At 45.4% G+C, this 21913-nt stretch overlaps 1 protein-coding gene across 1 annotated transcript; it reads right to left on the bottom strand.

Moving 5' to 3' along the window:
* Positions 1–6365: 6365 nt before the first annotated feature.
* Pcdhgc3 (protocadherin gamma subfamily C, 3) lies at positions 6366–11128 on the bottom strand. The gene has a single exon (XM_028861828.2). It carries the CDS (start codon positions 9638–9640, stop codon positions 7121–7123), a length of 2520 nt encoding a protein of 839 aa, XP_028717661.1. The 5' UTR covers positions 9641–11128; the 3' UTR covers positions 6366–7120.
* Between the last annotated feature and the right edge of the window lie 10785 nt (positions 11129–21913).

Here is a 21913-nt window from a genome sequence, read left to right as displayed (position 1 = left end):
GATGAGGACCATGCCTGCGGGCGCACTCTCCAACACGCTGATCCTGTAACTGGATTGCTGGAAGGCTGGGGCGTTGTCATTCACATCCAGCACGGACACCCGGAGCTCCGCGGTGCCAGATCTAGGGGGGTTCCCTCCGTCCACAGCAGTCAGCACCAGGCGGTAGTCCGACTGCTTCTCCCGATCCAAAGGCTTCTCCAGAAGCAGCTCTGGGACCAGGCTGCCGTCGCTGCGCTTCTTGACATCCAGGGCAAAGTGCTCATTGGAGCTTAGTCTGTAGCTGCTAATGGAATTGCTCCCCACATCTGCATCCTGAGCCTTTTCCAAGGGGAAACGCTGTCCTGGCGGAGCTGCTTCCCCGATTTCCAAGTCCAACTGCTGCCGCGGAAATCGGGGGGCGTGATCATTCACATCTACGATCTCAACCTCCGCTCGGTACATCTCCAAAGGCCCTTCGGTTACAAACTCCAGGGGCACGATGCAGCTGGCACTGAGCCCGCACAGTGCCTCTCGATCGATTGGATTTTTGATGAGCAGGGCTCCGCTGTCCAAATCCACACGGAAGTGTCTTTGGTTCACCTCTCCAGCGACCTGCAGCCTGCGAGCTGATAGACTCTCTGTATCCAGCAGAAAATCTTGGGCGACATTCCCTACAAAAGTCCCTTCCTGTGACTCCTCTGGGACCGGGTAGCGAATCTGCCCACAAACGTAGCCCAGGTGGCAAGAGAGGAACAAAAGGGTAGCCCCCCACCAAATTTCTACCCAGCTTCTCACCTTGCTGGGCATTGCTGCCGTCCGCTACTGCTCTACTGGGTCCGGAGAAGCCAAAGAAGCTGACCCGCCCCTAACAGCCTCAGCAGCTGGAGACACCTTATCTCCCTTCCCCGCGCCAGGTCTGGCGCGGCTCCGCCGGCGCAGCAAGGGTTACGCGCCGTTTTTTGCTGGTGGCGGGGTAGATTTGTCTGCCTTTCACTACCCGATTGGCAGGCAGCAGCTCCTGGGCTCAGCCAATAGGCTGAGCAGAGAATGTCCCAATAGCAGCAGGGTTAATGCGTCGCAGCATTGGGAGGAAACACACACACACACCCCAAAAAAACAAACCCCCAAATATAATAAATACCGACGTTTCTTTCGACCTTCCTCCTGCTCACCCCGCGTTTATGCCCGTGGACCGTTACCATTGTGGAGAGGCAGGAAACATAAATGTCTTTCCTCCCCTAACACATCGATTCACCCCGCCCCTTTTCGCGGGGAAAACAGCTACCTCCTGAGCCCTAGCAACCTGCAGCCCTGGAAAACGAGTGGCCATTTGAGACTGGTCACTTTGTTCAAGCCAGGGTTGTCATCAACCAATATTCTAAATGAGTAGCTTCCATCCCAGGCTGGTCGTATGAAAGCAACAGCCTATAAGAAGCACTGCATATTCTCAAAATTCTGCTCCTCCCCAGATTACCTCTCTTTGCAGAGAGGCTCACACGTTAATGAAGCCAATTCAATTTATACAGCACACGTTTTTATTGTAACAGAAGGCACAGCAGAAACCAAACCTCTTATTCAGACATTTGCTACAACAGGAAGCTACCATTCATTGATTTCAAGGACAGTATGGAAGTAGGTGGTGGAAGCCAGAATTGGGAGCCATTCCAAAACTGTAAGAATCAGTGTCTGGGACTTCCTCGGGACTAGATCTCATTACCTGGCAGAACGCTAATGTTCACAGACTGAACAGCTTTCTTGAATGATAGGGATCAGCTACCACCAATGTTGTGCCTACAAATCCTCTTTATTTGACACCACAGTATTCATGATATGTTGTTAATTACCAACAGAGACCATTTCAAAAGAACAAGCCTTTCACTTAGCCCCAGGGAACCTCTTGTAGCTGGGGACTTAATCTCACCCCACCCCCACCTCATTCAAGCCTCTTAGCAGCCTGCCCACTATCTTGCACAAGCTCAGAAAAGGCACATTTTTACATCATAGGTCAGTGAAAGCTGTACTCTGACAGCAAACACACCAGAGAAAGACAAACTCAGACAGAGCTAAGTATGAGACATGTTAATCCATCCAAATCCTTGCCTAGATTACCAAGAGCTACCCCAAACCCAGCAGCCCATACATCGTCTGGGCACCCTTCTTGACTGTCCCGAGGCCAGCGACCAACACTGAAATCTCATTGGGAGAGATCTGGCTATTCTGTGTTCTTAGGTCAAAACAAGCCCCTCACACCAAAAATACAAAACCAAACAGCAACAAAGCTGCTATGTCTCCTCCCATGGGGACAATGGTGGTTGGAGTGAATCAGCCTGGTCCACACAAGTGTTGATGTCAGAATCCACAATCTCAGTGAATCATCTACCCAGTTGCCTAGGTGTGGGGGTGGGGAGTTTCCACCCTTGACTTATTCCTGCCCCTTGCTTCTGATGTCCATCAACAAGCCCGAAGACTTGGTGTGGCCGCCCTCCCCCATCTGCACGGCCTCTGTGCGGGTTTCCACCAATAGTCTCACATATTGCTGAATCTGTTTGACTGGTCTCTGACTCCAAGCCTAATGTCTCCATCTATTTCTCTTATGGCTGCCAGAATAATTTCCAGAACAAGAAAAACACGGATGGCATCTTGTGTGTGTGTGTGTGTGTGTGTGTGTGTGTGTGTGTGTGTGTGGTGTGGACTCATTCGAGGCCAGCCTCGAAGAGTCAGTTTTTCTGCAGTGATTATTTTGTATGGGATTAGCAAGTAAAACAACGACCACCAATACCGTCTGACATGACCTAAGACTCGCATCACTTGATTATCCATACAGACTGCTTTACCCACACTTCGTGGCCCAGCAGCAATGAACTACCTTTATCTCTCTGCGTGGAATTTCCTATAAAGTCCCTCTTGGCCCCTTTCCTGACAACTCGATCTTTAGCTCTTCACTCAAGGCATCACCACCACCACCTCTATAAAGTCTTGTCTTCCCAGGCTGACTTAGGCGAGCCTCCCCTTTGCCCCACCATTTCCTATAGAATGTAAGGTAGACTTCCTCCCTTTCTTCCTTTAGACAGGGTTTGTGCTGGCTAGTTTTACGTCAACTTGACACAAGCTTGAGTCATCAGAGAGGAGGGAGCCTCAACTGAGAAAATGCCTCCATAAGCTAAGGCTGTAGGGCATTTTCTTAATTAGTGATTGATGAGGGAGGGCCCAACCCATTGTAGGTGGGGCCACCACTGGGATGGTAGCCCTGGGTTTCTAAGAAAGCAGGCTGAGTAAGCTATGGGGAGTAAGCAGTCCCCTCCATGGCCACTGCACCACCTCCTGCCTTCAGGTTCTTGCCCTCCTTGAGTACCTGTCCTGACTCCTTTGATGATGAACTGTGATGTGGAAGCATAAGCATATTGACCCTTTCCTCCCCAAGCTGCTTTGGTCATGGTGTTTCATCACAGCAGTAGTAATCCTAAGACAGGGTCTTATTATGACCTGTCCGAGTTGGCCTTGAACTCAGAGATCTGCTTCTCAACTGCTGCAAATAAAGGTGCATACAACCATGTCCCCATCCAGTATCTTTGTTTTTCATGTCTATCTCCTCTGGTACCCTGTGTACCATAAAAAGAAGGCGACTTTCCAACCTTTACAGTGTCGAGCACATGGGGATACTAATACACTATGAATTAATATTGTTATTTATTACCTCAACAAATACTGCTAAAGACTTACAAAGTAGGTATTATATTTATTTCCTTTTAAAATATTTTTAATTTATGTACACTGGTGTTTTGCCTGAATGTGATGGTGTTGAATCCCCTGCAAGTGGAGTTACAGACAGCTGTGAGCTGCCATGTGGGTGCTGGGAATTGAACCTGGGTCCTCTGGAACAGCAGCCAGTGCTCCTAACCACTGAGCCATCTCTCCAGCCCCTTATATTTATTCCTTGATGCAGGACTTGAAGTTCAGACTGGAAAAGAGACTATCTAAAGCTGAAAGAGCAGTATATGTAGTACTATATGGTATTGCAAGTTCACACTAAAATAAACAGTCTGCTTGCTAGAATTGGAGCATCATAACCCCTAATTCTACAAAGCCGTGACTTGATCTTTTATGCCAGGTATGTGATTCTCCTACTTCTAGGTTGTTTTTTGTTTATTTGTTTGTTTGAGACAAAGTGTCACTATGTAGCCTTGGCTCTCCTGGGACTCATGATGGTCCACTAGGTTAGCTTTGAATTTATAGAGATCCACCTGCATCTGCCTTCCAAATGCTGGGATTAAAGGTTCGTGCTACCATGCCTGGCTCTCCTGCTAGGTGTTTTAGTTTAGTTTTTGTTTTTGTTTTTTTTTTTGGTTTTTCGAGACAGGGTTTCTCTGTGTAGCTTTGCGCCTTTCCTGGGACTCACTTGGTAGTCCAGGCTGGCCTCGAACTCACAGAGATCTGCCTGGCTCTGCCTCCCGAGTGCTGGGATTAAAGGCGTGCGCCACCAACGCCCGGCTAGTTTTGTTTTTAAAGATTCTATTTACTTATGAGTGTTCGTGTGCATGCCTGCGTGAGTTAACATGCATCACATGCATGCAGGTGCCCAAGGGTGTCAGGGGGCTTCAGATGCCTCGGAACTGTAGTTATGAGAAGCTGTCAGCTGCCTGGCATGTGTGCTGGGAGTGGAACCCAAACCAGGTCCTCTGCAAAAGCAGTAAGTGCTCTTAAGCACTGAGCTATCTCTTCAGCCCCTTTACTTCTAGGCTTAAAAAAATAGCTTTGTTGCAATATAATTGATATACCATGCAATTCACTTATTTAAAGCATACAACTCAATGGCTTTTTGTATATTCATCGACACTAAATTGAGGGAATTACTGCCACAGTTTAATTCTGAAATATATTTGTGGCACCCCAAAGATCCAGTTCCTATTGCTCAGTTCTAGTTTCAAAGAATAAGCCATGGTGCAGCATTCCTGTGATCCCAGTACTCAGGAGGTGGAGACAGGAGGATCAGGGCTACTCAAGACGCAGATGAGACACACACACCACACACATACACACACACACACACACACACACACACACACACACAGAGGCCTAGATGCTAGTGACTTAGGAAGATTGTCTGTAGATTATTGAAATGCCACAACATGCCTTATATACAAGTCTTCTAGAATTGTTCCATTTACCATTTTAAATGTTAAAGCTGGGAGATGACACAATAGGAATTTTGTTTTTTATTTAGGCTTGGTTCAGTAAAGTTGGCTCTTGGCACCCAGTTCTGTGAACATCAAAATGACAGTGACCCTCTGAGTCATACAATAAATGATGGGCGACCAGGTTCTAGGGCAAATGTTTTCAACCACATGTCTGCATAGTGGAATCACCTGGGCCTCTCCCACACCCAGAAGCTGCTCCTTAACTGATTTAAGATGTAGTCTGTGCGTTGGAATTTTTGAAAGACCCCTGGGTGAGTCTAAGGATCACCCAAGTTTGAGAACATTGTTCTAGGAAAAAGATGGCTGCTTCTAGGCTGACATAAGAGCATTCCCTTCCATGTGGCTGTCACCCTTCCTCGGGCTTTCCCATGTGCCCCTTCTGTGCCAGCTTAGGCTGTTTCATATTTGCTCATTTCCAAAGTGTGCTCAAGCTTTTGGACCAAGAAGTATTAGTCGTAATAATAATAACTAATAACATTTAACCACCATGACAACCAGGTGTATGCAGAATAGCTCCAACAAAGCCCGTATTGTGTATTGTTTCCTCTTTGCATCTAAAAGACTTACAAAGGAGACTGAACAGCATGTGGTCTAAGACTCAGTTGGTAACTGAGATCCTCTTTTGTTTAACTGCCAAGCCCAAGAATTGCCAGCAATAGCTGGGCCATGGTGGTGTATACCTTTGGTCCCAGCAGTCTGGAGGCAGAAGCAGGAGACTCTGAGTTCGAGGCCAGCCTGGTCTACAGAGTGAGTTCCAGGATGGCCAGATTACACAGAGAAACCCTGTCTTGAAAAACAAAACAAAATAAACCACCACAACAAAAACAAAAAAGAATTGCCAGCAATAATGTACTTAGTTACCAGGTGACAGTGATTCTCCACAATTGAGAGGGTGTGTAGCCTGTCTCAATGGGAAGCCTTCCATTACACATGGATGAATGTTTTACCTTTTTTTTTTTTTTTTGTTTGTTTTTCGAGACAGGGTTTCTCTGTGTAGCTTTGTGCCTGTCCTGGATCTCTCTCTGTACACCAGGCTGGCCTCAAACTCACAGAGATCTGCCTGTCTCTGCCTCCCAAGTGCTGGGATTAAAGGTGTGCACTATCAGGAAAAGAATGCAGCTCCATTTCCCAAAATGTCCATACCTAGCAAGACACAGTGCTGAGAAAGGTCAGGAGCACTGGAGGCTTTTCCCTCCACTTGATGTTCTTGTGGGCCATCTAGAGTGATTTTCAAAATGAATTTTATTTTTGTAATTGAAATGATTAGCATTGGGTATTATAGTGAAATTTTTGCCTTTATGTTTTTATGTATTTCCCAGGTTTCCTACAATGCTCATTATTAATGTTATAAGATATTTGGTAAGAATGCCCGTTATTTCCAGTAATGCGCTTGAAACAAATTTAAAGGATACCTAGAGCTTTATAAATTATCTGAGAATGATGTACAAGATTGTGTAGGCTAAGGAAGTATTTAAATACTTTTAGAGGCAAGTAGATTTCTGAGTTTGAGGCCGACCTGGTCTACATAGTGAGTTCCAGGCCAGCCACAAACAAAGAAAGAAACTAACACTCCCCAACACATTAGTTTTAATATAGAAGATGTAGCAACCACTCAAAAGGTGGACAGACAAGGAGATTTTTCTACTGACGCTGATTAGAGGTGTCCAGGAGCTCATTTCCAAAGCAAACCAAGCTGAGCTCTGGGTGCTGCCATCAAGCGCCCTTAGCATGACCAACGGTTAGTCATGATGGCAAGAAAGAGTGCTGAGGGTATGAACTGAGTCCATGAAGGAGTCAAACAAGTATCCTCATTCTTGACAAAGGACCACAAAGCACACTCTAGCCTGCCACTTCCCCCGAAAGGCACTGCTCTATCTAGGAAGGATAGGTCAGATTCTGGAAGCATGCTCAGAAAAAAACAAAACAAAACAAAACATTACTATCGTTCAAAACAACAAAACAGATCCATACCCCCTGAACACGGTGAAGGAATCAACAGTGTTAATGCATTTCAGAGATGACTTGCTAACTCTTACCTGTCCAGGGGGGGCGCTCTCTGCACCCAACACTTGCCTATAGAACACCGGATCGCAGCTTCGCAGAGTGTTCTGGCGGCTGGCCAGCGGGCTGGCGGCACCAGGCTTCTTCAGCAGCGGGTCGCTGCGGCGCGAGTCTGTGGTGAGGTACACCTGATGGTACAGGTGCGGCGGCATCAGGCCTCCTCGCACCGCGTCTGCGTGCAAGGAGGGCCCTGGTGTTCGGTACAGGGAGCTCACTGGGGCTCGGTATAGGTCCCTAGACCGCTTCCACTTGTAAACTTTGAATATGATCACTCCCAACACTGTGACTGCGAACCCCACAGAGACCAAGATTAGAGAGAGAAGTAGATAAAAGGTGAGGTTTTTATTCTGTTCTCGGGGAGCAGAGCCAGAGGGGAACTCCGCCCGGGCTTCGGGAGACTCCTCAGTTACCGACACAGTCAGGGTGGCGGTGGTAGAGAGCAATGGTTCTCCATTGTCTGAGATCAAGACTGTGAGAATCTGCCTGGGTGAATCTGTGTCCTGGACTGGGCGAGCAGTGCTGATCTGACCCGTGTGGAGCCCCACGGCAAAAAGGCTCTGGTTGGGGGCTCCCAGGAGGCTGTAGGAGAGCCAGGCATTGTGCCCTGCATCAGCGTCCCAGCCTACCACCCGCGAGACCACGTGGCCCGCAGCTGTACCTCGAGGCAGCATCTCCACCGAACTCTGGCCAGGCCGGGGATACAGGACCTGGGGGGCGTTGTCATTGCGGTCAGTAACAAATATGTTCACGCTAATGTTGGTGGCCAGGACGGGGGTACCCCCGTCGTTTACATGAGCTGTTAGTTGGAACTCTCGCTGACCCTCATAGTCCAGGGGTACTAAGGTTGTCAAGACTCCATTGTCACGATTTATTGTGAAATAGCGACCCACCAGCCCAGTTTCCGCTCCTGGCTCCAAGAGGAAGAAAGAAAGGCGGGCATTGTGCGGGGCGTCGGGGTCCCAGACACTCAGGTTTAATATAGGAACTCCAGGGGGTGTATTTTCCTCAACATAAACATCGTAGGAAGATTGGGGCGACTGAGGAGGATTGTCGTTGATGTCGGACACTTGGACCCGCACCGTGGTAAGAGCGGAGAGGGAGGGAGTTCCGGAGTCTCGAGCTGTGATGCTGAGGTTGTATTCGGGCATGGTCTCGCGATCCAGGGCTGCGCTGGTTTTTAAAGTGAAGTAATTCTTGAGGGAAGAAGTCAGGCTGAAGGGGAGCCCCAGTGGAACTTCACAGGTCACCAGCCCGTTCTCGCCAGCATCCAGATCAGTCACACTGAGCAAAGCGATGACAGTCCCCAGAGGGGCATCCTCAGGGACTGGGCTGTACACGGAAGTGACTGTGATCTCCGGGGCATTGTCATTCACGTCCACAACCTCTACCAGTACTTTGCAATGCGCTCCTTCGGGATTGGCACCCTTGTCTTTGGCCTGGATGTAAATCTCATGGAGTTTGGTGTCTTCGAAGTCCAGGCGACCCTTGATTGTCAGTACCCCGGTTACAAGGTCTAAGGCGAATAGCTCCCGCACCCCAGCCCGGTTGTGGCTGCCGAAGGAGTAAACGATTTCTCCGTTGAGGCCTTCATCCAGATCGGTTGCACGAACCTGGGCGACGCGCGTGCCGGGGGGTGCATCCTCCCGGACGCGCGCCCGATACAAAGACTGATTGAAGGCGGGCGCATTGTCATTCGCGTCCAGCACTGTGATACGAATCGGAAGGCTGGCGGAGCGGGCTGGGGTTCCTCCGTCCACCGCCGTCAGCACCAACTGGACATTTGGCTCCCGTTCCCAATCCAGGGCGCGCTCCAGGACCAGTTCCGCGTATTTCGTGCCGTCCTCTCGAGTCTGCACACGGAGAGCAAAGTATTCGTTGTGGCTCAGCTCATAGGTTTGTAAAGAGTTGCTTCCCACATCGGGATCGTGCGCGCTCTCGAGCGGAAAGCGCGTCCCCGGCGCCATGGCCTCGCTAATCTCCAATTTCATTTCCCCGGTGGGGAAAGAGGGATTATTGTCGTTGATGTCCTGCACCACCACTTCCGCGCTGAACAGCTCCAGCGGGTTCTCCACCACCAACTCCAGAGTTACAGTGCAGGAGGGCAGCGTCCCACACAGCTCCTCTCGGTCCAGACGATCGTTGACGAACATTTCTCCAGTCTCCCAGTTCACCTCAAAGAACCTACGGCTAGCTCCGGACACCACCCGGAGCCTGCGGGCCGACAGGCTGCCGAGATCCAAACCAAGATCCGTGACCACGTTACCCACGGGGAACCCCTTCTCTCTCTCCTCCAGGATCTCATAGTGAATGATGGTGGAAGCCTTGGTCAAGGCAGCTAGCAGAAGCAAAACTCCCACCGTTCTCCCGGGGCTTACCAGTCCGCTGCTCCCGGCCTCTGCGACCATCGCACTCAAAAGCAGCTCCTCTGGGCGGGGTCCAGGTGGTCCCGGAGGTTTCGCAGAGAAACTTTCAGCGGGTTAGCGCTTGGGCGCTGGGCGCCGAGTCCGACATGGCTTTCTGGGCGCCGCTGATTTGTTCGCCCGCTGTTCAGTCTCTGTCTCATCCCGGGGCGCCGAAAGGGGACGGGCCCGGGCCAGATCTCCAGCGTCTTCATTGGCCGACAGCGGCACACAGAGTCCCAGCCAATAACTGCACGAAGAATGCGCTAGCGCCGGGTTCTTTGAGCAGGACACGCGCTCGCGCCAGGAACTTCACTTTCCTCTGGCTGCCTTCCAGAGTTTCCTGTCCAGCGCTCTGCCAGCGCCAGGGGCGCAAACCCAATCTTCGGGCGGATCTGCCCACCTCCCAGCCCAACCAGGCCCATTAAACACTTTAATCCTTGTCTTTGATCACAAGAAAGGGGAGCGATCCAAACCGAACAAACGATAAAGCGCTGACTGGAAAAACGCCAGCACATTAGGTCTGATGGAGGGCAGAGAAGCAGCCGGACCCTGCTTGGAAGGAGGAATGAGTATTTCTGGGGAGACTAATAATATCACTTTTATGGGCCGTGGAATGTGCGTAGCTTAGAGGTAGATTCTGCCTTTGCATGCGTGTGCATTTTCTCTCCACCAAACGGCCCCTCCCCATAAACCCCCAGTTTTATCTTTCTCCAAAAGAGACTAGAATTCGTTACTTCCTCAGTAGAGCAAATCAATAGGACTATCTTCTGTTTGGTTTAACTCTGTCTTGAAATTTAAAAAATAAGATTAAGATTTTATTTCCTTTAAAACCGGACGCCATTATTGTTTTCAAGGATGCTTTTTAAGGAACAAAAAGCAATGTGAAATTTCCCTACCTGTTTTTTTTCCCCCCTCAACTGTGTAATCTCGATTGGATAGAACATGATCTCTAACACTCTCTGTTGTGAGATTTCTCATCTTCCTAAAGGTTCCGAGTTCACATTGCATTGCTAATAAAGAAACCTCCCTCAGAGAGAGAAGGGAGGGAGGTGGCAGGCCTTATGGTATTCAGGCCCTCTCATAAAATGATTGAAATGATGGGTAGCAATGCTCTATCAATTCATTAGAAAATACAAAGCTTTATACACAGAATGGAAAGTTCCACGTGTAGGACTGTAGTCTCCAAACAAACAAAAGCAATGGTTAGAATAAGGAATACAAGTTAGCTAAGAAATGAGGCAGAGCTTGGCTGTATTGGACAAGAAACTAACCTAAAGGCTTCGGAATCCCATCCCACTCATGAGAAAATGGAAGTGCTTGGTACAAAGCAAACCTCAGTTAATGATGGAAAGCAATCCATTGGGTGCTGGATCCCCAGCTTTGGAGCCTCAGACTCTACACAAATACCTCGTCCCTTCCGAAGTGTAACTAAGTACGATCGCAGGCAGTGAGGTAGCCAGAACAGTTAGAAAGTAGACATAGGATTTTTCTGATTAACGAAAAGCCATGTCCTCAGCACTAACCCCATCTCCCCCCCACACTCCACAGTTTTAAAGTCAGATAAGGTGGCTCATGCTTGTAATCCTGAGGCAGGATAATAGCCATGAGTTCCAGACCAGCCATACAGTGAGCTATAGAGTGAGGCCCTGTTCCCCTCCCCCAAAATAAAAAGTTAAATCAAAACCAGTTTTAACTACTTAAGATGACAATTGACTAGGCCACCAAGAACTGTGATAGGCATTAGGAGATGGATGCAATAGAATTTAGAATCTGGACTACGGTCCAGCTACTTGCTATTCCAAGTGTGAGAACCAATGTCATAGACAGGCCCTGGGAGCTTGTCAGAAGTGAAGAATTTGCACTTTACCAAAATACCTGGCTGGTGTGAAGACACATTAAAGTTTGATAATAACTAAATTTGGTGGATTAATCAGAGATGTACTGATTAAAAATTTTTGGTCTATTCACTATCACATGAATCATAATTTGGATTCTGAAAGCTTTTGAGGGGAAGGTATTGGGGGTTGAACCCCAAAGTCTTATGTATGTAAGGTAAAGCAAGTGTTTATATCTGAGTTACACATTCCAGATCCCAGAAAGCCGGCTTTTAAAATGTACACCATTCTCCTACAGTTCTAAGACCTCTTCACAGAGCAGCAGACACCTCTGAGATTCCTTCTCCATAGTAGGTAGGATAAACTTCTCTAATATTCAATTAGGTCATATATGTCTCACAGCTACTCCTCAACAGTAGTGTTTCTCTTGAAATACAATACCAGACCCTGTGTATAGAATCCACATCCTCAAACCCCCTCCCCCACCTCCTCCATTACACTGCTTTCAGTGCGGTCATTATCCAAGCAAGACCCTTTGTGTCCACTGGCCTTCACCCAGGCTGTTTTCCCCCCAGGAAAATGTTTTTCCTTTTTCCCTTTGCTTGCTTATATTCTAAATCTTTTATGTGTAAAAAAAAAAAAAAGACAAAATACCAACTAACCAACCAAACAAACAAACAAATGGGCTGGGGGTGTAGCTCAGTTGGTAGGCTCAGGGTTTGATCCCCAGCACACCCCCCCCTCCAAATGCTGGGCGTGGTAGTGTATGCTTATAATCCTAGCTCTGGGAAAGCTGAAGCAGGCGGGTCAAGAGTTCATCCTTGGCTACAAAGAATTTGAGGCCAGCCTGAGCTCTATGAGACACTGTCTCAAAACAAAATACAACAAAACAAGTTTAAAATGTCAGGTTTTACTTAAAAGCAGAACCCTTGGTTGGGGTACCTTGCTTTTCCCCATTGAACTCAGCACAGCTTAAGGTTGGGTTGATTTTTATTAGCCTATATTAATTGAAGTAAGGGGTGCACCGTGTCATTTCTAAACGTGCATGTGATGGACATTCATTGTGTTTCCCCTCTGCTACCTTTGTCCTCTCCTCCCCCTTCCCCGCCCACCTCCCCACTACTCCCCCTTTTATTTCTATATCTTTTCCTCTCACTCCATCCCCAGATAGCACTTGAGAGAGAAAACATGTGATACTTGGTTTTGTGACGCTGGTTTATTTCACCTAAGCAGAAATAATTTTTGACAAATGAGATTGCATTAAGTTATTTCTAAACACGCATACCTCTCCTACCCCAAAGAAATGAAAAGGAAAAGAGAGCCCGAGGACAGGGACCAAACCACTTCTGATGATGACTTGTGGTCTCCCCACCCATCTAGTTCAGTTGTACAGTAGAGTGTGTATGCGCTCATACGCATGATGAGGATTAAAACTATTCATTCACACATGCTAAGCACATACCATGCTACCTTGCTACAATCCAGTGCTTTATCCCAACTCCCAGTTATTACCATTGTGTGTGTGTGTGTGTGTGTGTGTGTGTGTGTGTGTGTGTGTGTTTTGTTGGAAATCAAACACAGGGGCCTTGCTGAAGGCAAGCCCAGAACTAGTTTAGTAACCTGAGACTCTAGTTGGTTTGGGATATGCACATAATAATAATGTGCTTGGCAGCACACACCTGCACACACTATGCACAACCCCCCCTCTCTGAACAATGTACCTAGCAACCTGTACAATGTACCTGCCTCCCAACACAGGACCTCCACCTGCATCGAGCGGCATGCATGCCCCATTTTGAACAATGGAGTAAATTTTTCCTCTTCTTAAAGCCCATCAAACTTAGATGGATTCTCTTCAGTTGGACTCACTTATGTCAGTGTTCATCAATGGAAAGGCTGATTCCTCCTAATCTGGTTCTAGGTGTGTGTGTAATAAGGTGAAACTGTCCCTACGTGAAGTTTTAGGGATATACCCCCATTTAACATCTCACTCCCACACATAACGAGGCAAGGACATGATTAAAAGCAGATGCATTGTAGGAAGGGACATACACAATACAAGTAGTTTTGACCTAATATATCAATAAAAAAATAGAGAACCATCCAAACTATGCCCTTAGTAACCAGCTCCTTCTATTGGGTTCCCCATAAAAAGAAGCCCCAGGCAACAACCCGACACCCTTGAGTACCTGGATTGTGGTAGCCTGCTGTCAATCTTGTAATTCATTATTTTCTAATCTGTACTACTCCTTTGCTTTTGAATAAAGTTTCCTGGCTACCTCGAAGTCTGTGTGGGCTTTTATTTCATTCTTGAAACTAAAACCTGGAAACCTCCAGCCCAGCCCCTGACCACTGGTACAATCTCTTCACACTAGCTCTACTTCTGAGGCCTAAATACTTTTTAAAAATATTTGTTTATTTTTATTTTATGTGCATGAATGTTTTTATGTGCATGTATGTAAGTACACTGTGTCACGCCTAGTGTCCTTAGAGGCCAGAAGACACGGGATCCTCTGAACCAGAGCTGCAGGTGGATATGAACTGCCATGTAGGTGCTAGGAACTGAACTCAGGGCCTTTGCAAGAGTCTCTGAGTCATTTCTAGAGCCCCCTCAGATACTTTCAAATGTAGCAACTTTCATGTTACTGTCATAGTGACTCACTAACAAACTCCAAGGGATACACACCTATACACACACTCATTTGTGTGCAGTCATTTTCTCTAGGGAGCACCCGTCACCATGCTGGAGATGGACCCATCATCACAAATTTCTAGTCTCTGTCTTTTATCATTTCTGTTTTACAATTTCAAGACATCTTCTGACCCAGGAGATATAGCAAAAATAATGTTAAAAGAGGAAGGGCAGGTGTTACACAGTAAACATTGAGATTTCAGCATCAAAAAGACTCTGCTTCCAATTCTGGATATTACCATCACAGTTACTTAACCTTGAAAATTCTAGTTATTTTTATTTTTGTATGTTTTATTCTCTTTTTTGTTGTTTGTTTATCTATCTATCTATCTATCTATCTATCTATCTATCTATCTATCTATCTATCTATCTATCTATTTTTGAGACAGGGCTTCTCTGTGTAACCACCCTGGCTGTCCTGGAACTCACTCTGTAGACCAGGCTGTCCTGGAACTCACTCTGTAGACCAGGCTGCTGGAACTCAAGCCAGGGATCGACTGTAGGACTGTAGAACACGCTGGACAAGCACTCTACCACTGAGCTACAAAGCCACACAACTTTTGTTTTTAGCTTTGCTTTATCTGTAACAAGAACTAATAGCGGTGCCTACTGGATAACCACAGGGGCCTGAATCAACTTCAGAGCTTTTCAGTAACCTTGCATCGTTACTTACGTGGTATTTTAGCACTCACAGACAGCTCAAGGATTTTAGTAAATTCATACATCCATTCAACCAAACATCCTGTTTCAAAATACTACCCTCATCCCCCAAATCTCCCCTTGTGGTTGTACACAGTCAGCCTTTGCTCTTACTCTCAACCTCCAGGAACCACATATCCACTTTCTGTCTTTGTGGGTTTTGCCTTTTTTAAGAAAAAAAAAAAAAAGGGATTCAACCCAGGGGCATGTTAGGCTAGTGCTCTATTACTGAACAACACCTTAGCCCCACGGTTCTGAGTCTATAGAATTTTCATTAAAAAGGAATTACAGACAACCCTGCAGTACACTGACCTCCATAGACAGCGCCCTGGGAAACCGGGCTTCACTGAGGACAGACAAATAAAAGTGGAACATCCTGGCCATTGGTGACGTCACAAAGAGCCGAGGAGAGAAGGGGAAGGGTGCCAGCAGCTTTATGAAAGGCGGCTGTTCAGCTGAAGGAAAATGTGCCACACGAAAGATGAAAGCTGGATACAGAGAAAAAGGGAGCCATCAGGGACAAAAATAGCGAGAAAAAGGAGGCTAAGGGAGATGAAGAGAAGGGGATGAAGATGATTATAAATAAATTAGTCCCAGCATGGGTTGTTTCTTGCATAGAAGCATTTAGCAACCCCTCCCCCCTTTTGCCAGATACAACACAATCTTTTTATTTATTTATTAAAAATTTATTATTATTATTATTATTATTATTATTATTATTATTATTTGAGACAGGGTTTCTCTATGTAGCCCTGGCTGACCTGGAACTCTCTCTGTAGACCTGGAGACTCAGAGATCTGAGTCTCTGGCCTGGAACTCAGAGATCCGACCACCTCTGTCTCCCCAGTGCTAAGATTAAAGGTGTGCACCACCTCTAACCAGCCAACACGACCTTTAAAGAAAAGAATTGGCTGTACGATGCTGCAGCACATTTGTTTCTGAGCTGCAGTCCCTGCACCTCTCTGTGGTGGGATCACCATGCAGCCCTCACTGGCCGGGAACTCAGTATAGAGACTAGATTGGCCTCAGACTCACAGATAGTGGGAAAGTATGAGCCACTGCCTCAGGCCTGCGATGTCTCTTTCCCCCTAAACAAATGTGTGTGTGTGTGTGTGTGTGTGTGTGTGTGTGTGTGGTGTGGTGTGTGTGTGTGTGTGTGGTGTGTGTGTGTGTGTGTGTTCCCAGTACCTATCCTAGCTTTCACAATAACCACTAACCTTGCCTGCTATAGTATAGGGGTTGCAAATTGGCATAAGAATTTAGAGCAGCCCAAATCACTTGGGGATGGTAGTTCTCCGATGGCGTGCACATGAAGCAATTGTTCTGCTAGGTGAGGGTCACTTTGTAATTGAAAAAGAAAAAAAAAAACTTCAGCATCAGCTGTTCCGTTGACATTCTTAATGTTTCTAGGCAAATATAATTTCTATCAGAAGCAAAAGAATTATGAAAACATGTACTCTTTTGTAGCTGGCGTCTTGAGATAATGTCTGAGCCAGTGCTGATTTCTCCCTGAATTCTATTCTTCCTCTTAAACTTTCTCACCTAGTAAGTGGCACTTCTAGAGGGGTCAGAAACTCAGAAGCCACATTTTAGCATCCTCTGCATCACCACATCCAATTACCAATCCATACCAATGCTACTAACTCCAAAGTGTGTGTGTGTGTGTGTGTGTGTGTGTGTGTGTGTGTGTCTGTGTGTGTCTGTATATGTGTGTTTGTGCCTGTGTATGTGTGTGCCTGTCTCTCTGTGTGTGTCTGTGTTTGTGTGTGTGCGCCTGTGTATGTGTGTGTGTGCCTGTGTATGTGTGTGTGTGCCTGTGTATGTGTGTGTGTGTGTGTGTGTTTTGTTTCACAGTCCTAGGAATTGAATTCAGGCCTTGTGCATGCTAAGCAAGTAATCTCTCACTAAGATAGGACCCCAGTGTGTGTGATTAAAAAATAAAATATATACCACTAACTCGGCTTCCAAAGTATATTTTGTTTTTTAACTTTTGATGTTTATTTTTATTTTATGTGTATGGATCTTTTGTCTGCTGCATATATGTCTGTGACCACATGTGTTCTGGTACCCAAGGAGGTCAGAAGAAGGTATCGGATCCTCTGAAACTACCATTACAGACAATTGTTAGCCACCATGTGAGTGCTAGGAATTGGACCCTGGTGTTCTGGAAGAGCAGCTAGTGCTCTTATCTACTGAGCTATCTCTCCAGGCCCCCCAAAAATATTTTTAAACTATCAACCACTTTCTCTGTCTACTACCAACACTTTACTCAAAACCACTTTAGATACTAAGATAGCTTCCTTTCTGATATCTTTACTCTGTCTTCCATTTCCCATACAGAAACCTGAGACTTACTCAAAATATGTGCATTAAATATGCACCCTCCTTGCTGAACAATGCTAGACACTAAAAGTGACCATGTAATTGTCTGGGCTAATGCAAAAAACAAAACAAAACAAAAAACACACACACACACAAAAAGAAAGAAAGGGAAAAAAGGAGCTTGTTGAATTATTAGGGCAGCAGAGCACTAACCCAGGGACAGTTAAGTATGGGTCCCTTCTTAACACAGACCCCTGTGTGACTGAATAGGCCCCACACCCATGACAGTACCCCTGCCTGAAACAGAGGAGACTCTCAAAAAAGACTGCTTATCCTGGGCATAGTGGCACACACCTTTAATGCCAGCACTTAGGAAGGAGAGGCAGGAGGATCTTGGTGAACTCAAGGCCAGCCTAATGGACATAGCTACTTCTTGGCCAGCCATAGAAATGCATAGAGACCATCTCCAAACAAACAAACAAACAAATAAACAAACAAACAAAAAAACCAAGGATTACCTGATATTATTTTAAATGTTAAGTAATTGCCTAATTATCTAATGTCCAAGACTGTCAGTTATATCACAATAGTCCATTCAGGAAGTTATTAAATTAAATTATTGCACTCAAGGAAAAAAATTTATTTCTGGCCAGGACTGGTGGCTCACACCCCATAGTCCCTGCACTTGGGAGGCTATATAGCAGGACCAAAGTGAATCCAAGGATGCCTGAGCTACTGAGCGAGACCCTGTCTCAAGAACAAAAACCAAAATAACAGATCCGGTATGTGTGTGTGTGTGTGTGTGTGTGTGTGTGTGTGTGTGTGTGTGTGTGAGAGAGAGAGAGAGAGAGAGAGAGAGAGAGATGTTTTAGTACATGAAAGTTGCTATCTTATACTGTGTAGTTAAAACTTTTTTTTACAAACATTTATTTAGTTAGTTTTTTTTTGTGTGTGTGTGCATGTATGTAAGTGCTGGGATTAGAGTGTGTACTATCGTAAAATATATATATCCTCTTAAACATATGAAAAGCTAATAAATACACATGTTGAAAGATACTAATTAAAACTATTTTGAGATGTCTTTTTATAATCAGATTGACAAAAATTTACAAAGTTTGATGACACACTATGTGGATGAGACTGAGCGATAATAGGCAGTTTAATTTAGGGTAGGGATGTAAAATGGTGTGGCCAGTATGGAGCAAAATTATTATACCTACTGCCAAAGTTTCACATACAAACTTTAACCCAGAAATCACACTGGTAGGAATTTAACCTAAAGATACATTTCAAAACTAAAATAAGGGTGGAGAGATGACTCAGCAGGTGAGAGCATTCTGATTTTACAGGGCACAGACCTTGCTTCCTGCACTCATGTCAGGTGACTCACAACCGCCTGTAACTCCAGCGCCCAAGGGAACCAACACTCTCTGTTGTCTCTAAAAGTCACTGCACTCAAGTGCACATAATCATACTTGCATAATTAAAAGATAATAAAAATAAGCAAGCTTGGTGGTGCATATCTTTAATCTCACACTCTGGAGGCAGAGGCAGGCAGATCTCTGTGAGCCTGAGGCCAGCCTTGTCTCCACAGCGAGTTCCAGGACAGCCAGGGCTACATAGTGAGATCCTGTCTCAAAATAAATAAAATTTAAAATCTTAAAAAATCTTTAAAAACACATACATATATGTGTATTGGGTTATTAATTTTATCATCATTATTATCATCATTATTATTATTATTATTATTATTAAGACAGGTGTTTCTCTGTGTAACAGCCCCGGATGTCCTGGAACTCCCTCTGTAGATCAAGCTGGCCTGGAACTCACAGAGATCCTTCTGCCTCTGCCTCTCGCTTGCCACACCCAGCTCAGGATTCTTTTCTTTTCTTTTTTCTATTTTTAAACATTTATTTAACTTATTTATTTTATGCACATTGATGAGAAGGTGTCAGATCCTCTGGAACTGGAGTTAAAGACAGTTGTGAGCTGCCATGTGGGTGCTGGGAATTGAACCTGGGTCCTCTAGAACAGCAGCCAGTGTTCTTAACCACTGAGCCATCTCTCCAGCCCCAGAATTATTTTCAATTGCAAAATATTGGAAATTATGTAACTGACAAATTATAGATGGCTGAACAGACAAAGATATATGCATATACAATGGGATTTGTAAAACTATTTTAAAAGTGAAGATCCTTCTGAGTTGAAGTAGAATGATTTCTAGGATATATAATTTTTGCTTTTGATCATGTAGAAAAAACTATGTCTTTATAAACAACAAAAAGAATGAAAAGAAATGGAAAAATGGCTGAGCAAGGAAAGAGCCGACTTCTACATGTTATCCTCAGAACTTCACAAATACATCACACACACACACACACACACACACACACACACACACACAATTTAAAATGGTTAAAAATTAATTTTAAAAAGTCTAGATAAGGGAGGCCTTGGGTCTTTGAACATGCAGAAATTGATACTTCACTAGAGCTAGATATGTGTACATGTGTGAGCGATAGAGATATAAACTGAAGAATCTTCAAAGACCTTGGGGAGCTTAGAATGATGTATAGCTTCCATTGCTCAACACTCAGATCCAATTAAAAAAGGTCAAACTTGAGGAGCAGGGTTAAGTCGGCGCTAGGTAAAAGCTACCATAGACCAGTCCTAAGAAACTTTATAAACATAAACACAATCTGAAAACAAAATTGCTTCTCAGAGCAAACTTCACTTCTTCTTAATAAAGACAGTCAGTCCAAACACCCAGCAATCTAACATTACAATATATGTCACCCACTGACCAGACCAGCGTGTCCCAGTCTCCCAAAGGAGAGTCTGGAGGTGAGAACAGCATTGCCAGCCCCACCCTGAGATCACTCAGGTGTGACCTGCATGGAACACCGACCTCTGAAAGGAATACCCAGGGATGTGATAAGCCTCCAGGAGCCAGGGAAGGAATGCTGAGAGATTAGAGACTGGATCTAGCAAGAGGCCAGACTATATTCATACTCCGTCTCCCCATCTAGTCCCTGTCTCTTCATACTAATCCTCCTTTATTTAATACCCAGTGCTGATTTAGCAGGCTAGTCCTTCCTGCTCCTATTCTGTTTGTAGTTGTTGTTTTGTTTTTCTCGAGAGACAGCATTTCTCTACGTAGCCCTGGCTGTCCTGGAACTCCCTCTGTAGCCTGGGCTGGCCTCAAACTCAGAGATCCACCTGCCTCTGACTTGAGTACTGGGATGGATCAAAGGCGCCTGAGCCACACACCCTGCCCTGCTCTGTTTTTGCTCCCACCCCCTTTCTGTTTCTGTTTTGAGACAAAGTCTCACTATGCAACCCTGGCAGATCTAGAACTCACAGACATCAGCCTGCTTCTGCCTCCCAAATGCTGGAATTAAAGGCGTGTGCCATCACACTCAGCATTTATCTTACCTTAATCTTTTTTTTTTTTTTTTTTAAATCTTACTTTTAATAAACTTTTCCAATGATTTTAGGCTGACCATGTTTATGAGATCTCTTCTGTCTCATCCTCCTAAGGCAGTGATTCTCAGCCTTCCTAATGCTGCGACCCTTTAGTTCAGTGGTTCTCAACCATTCTAACGTTGTGACCCTTTAGTACAGTGATTCTCAACCATCCTAATGCTGTGACCCTTTGGTACAGTTCATCATGTTGTGGTGACCCCCAACCACAAAACTACTTCATTGCTACTTCATAGCTTTAATTTTGCTACTGTTGTGAAACCTGATGTAAATATCTGATAGGCTGGATATCTGATATGCGACCCTAAGGAAGTCACGGCCACAGGTTTAGAACCAAGTCCCAAGGGCTAGGACTATTTTAGGTCACCTGATTGCATTTATTTACCTCTCTCTCTCTCCATTCTACCTTTAGCCAAAATTGTCTCACTCTACTTCCCCTGATGCTTCTTCTATTTTCTTTTCTTTTTCTTTTTGGTTTTTAAGGAAGGGTTTCTCTGTGTAGTCCTGGCTGCCCTGGAACTCACTCTGTAGACCAGGCTGGCCTTGAACTCACAGAGATCTGCCTGCCTCTGCCTCCTGAGTACAGGGATTAAAGGCATGTGATATTACTGCCTGGCCTATTTTCTTATCTGTTGTGGGATATTTGTACACTGTGTGATGATATATTGCTGTGATTGGTTTAATAAATAGTTGAATGGCCAATAGCTAGGCAGGAGGTATAGGTGGGACTTCTGGACAGAGAGGAAGTAGGAGGAGATGATCGAGGTGCAGAGGAGACGCCAGTGAGACATGGAGGGAGTCGAACATGCAGAATGAAAGAAAGGTAAAAAGCCACATGGTAAAAAGCAGATGATAAAAGCAGGCTAATTTAAGTTATAAGAGCTAGTGAACAAGCCTAAGCTAAGGCCAAGCTTTCTTAATTAATAAGAAGTCTCTGTGTCATTATTTGGGAGCTGGCTGGAGGGACAAAAAAGGACTCCTTACACTTATCTGTTTAATTTCCATCTTTTTCTCTATCAATCCAATACTATTCACTAGCCCTACACTGCTTTTCCCCTTTCCACTGATAAATACTGTTCTGTCACTTTACTTCTGAAAATAACTGGACCTTAAGAAATAATTGGTGAATTTTTTACACTTATTGATGTATGTATGTGTGTACACATGTGTGCATTTGTGAGTGTGTGCCTCACAATGTGCAAATCAAGCTCAGAGGACAACTTGTGGGAGTCAATTCTCTCCTTC

Source organism: Peromyscus leucopus, chromosome 19 (genome assembly GCF_004664715.2).
Source record: "Peromyscus leucopus breed LL Stock chromosome 19, UCI_PerLeu_2.1, whole genome shotgun sequence".
NCBI lineage: Eukaryota > Metazoa > Chordata > Mammalia > Rodentia > Cricetidae > Peromyscus > Peromyscus leucopus.
Note: the sequence above shows the minus strand (reverse complement) of the source record. Positions and strands in the feature narration are given on the sequence as shown.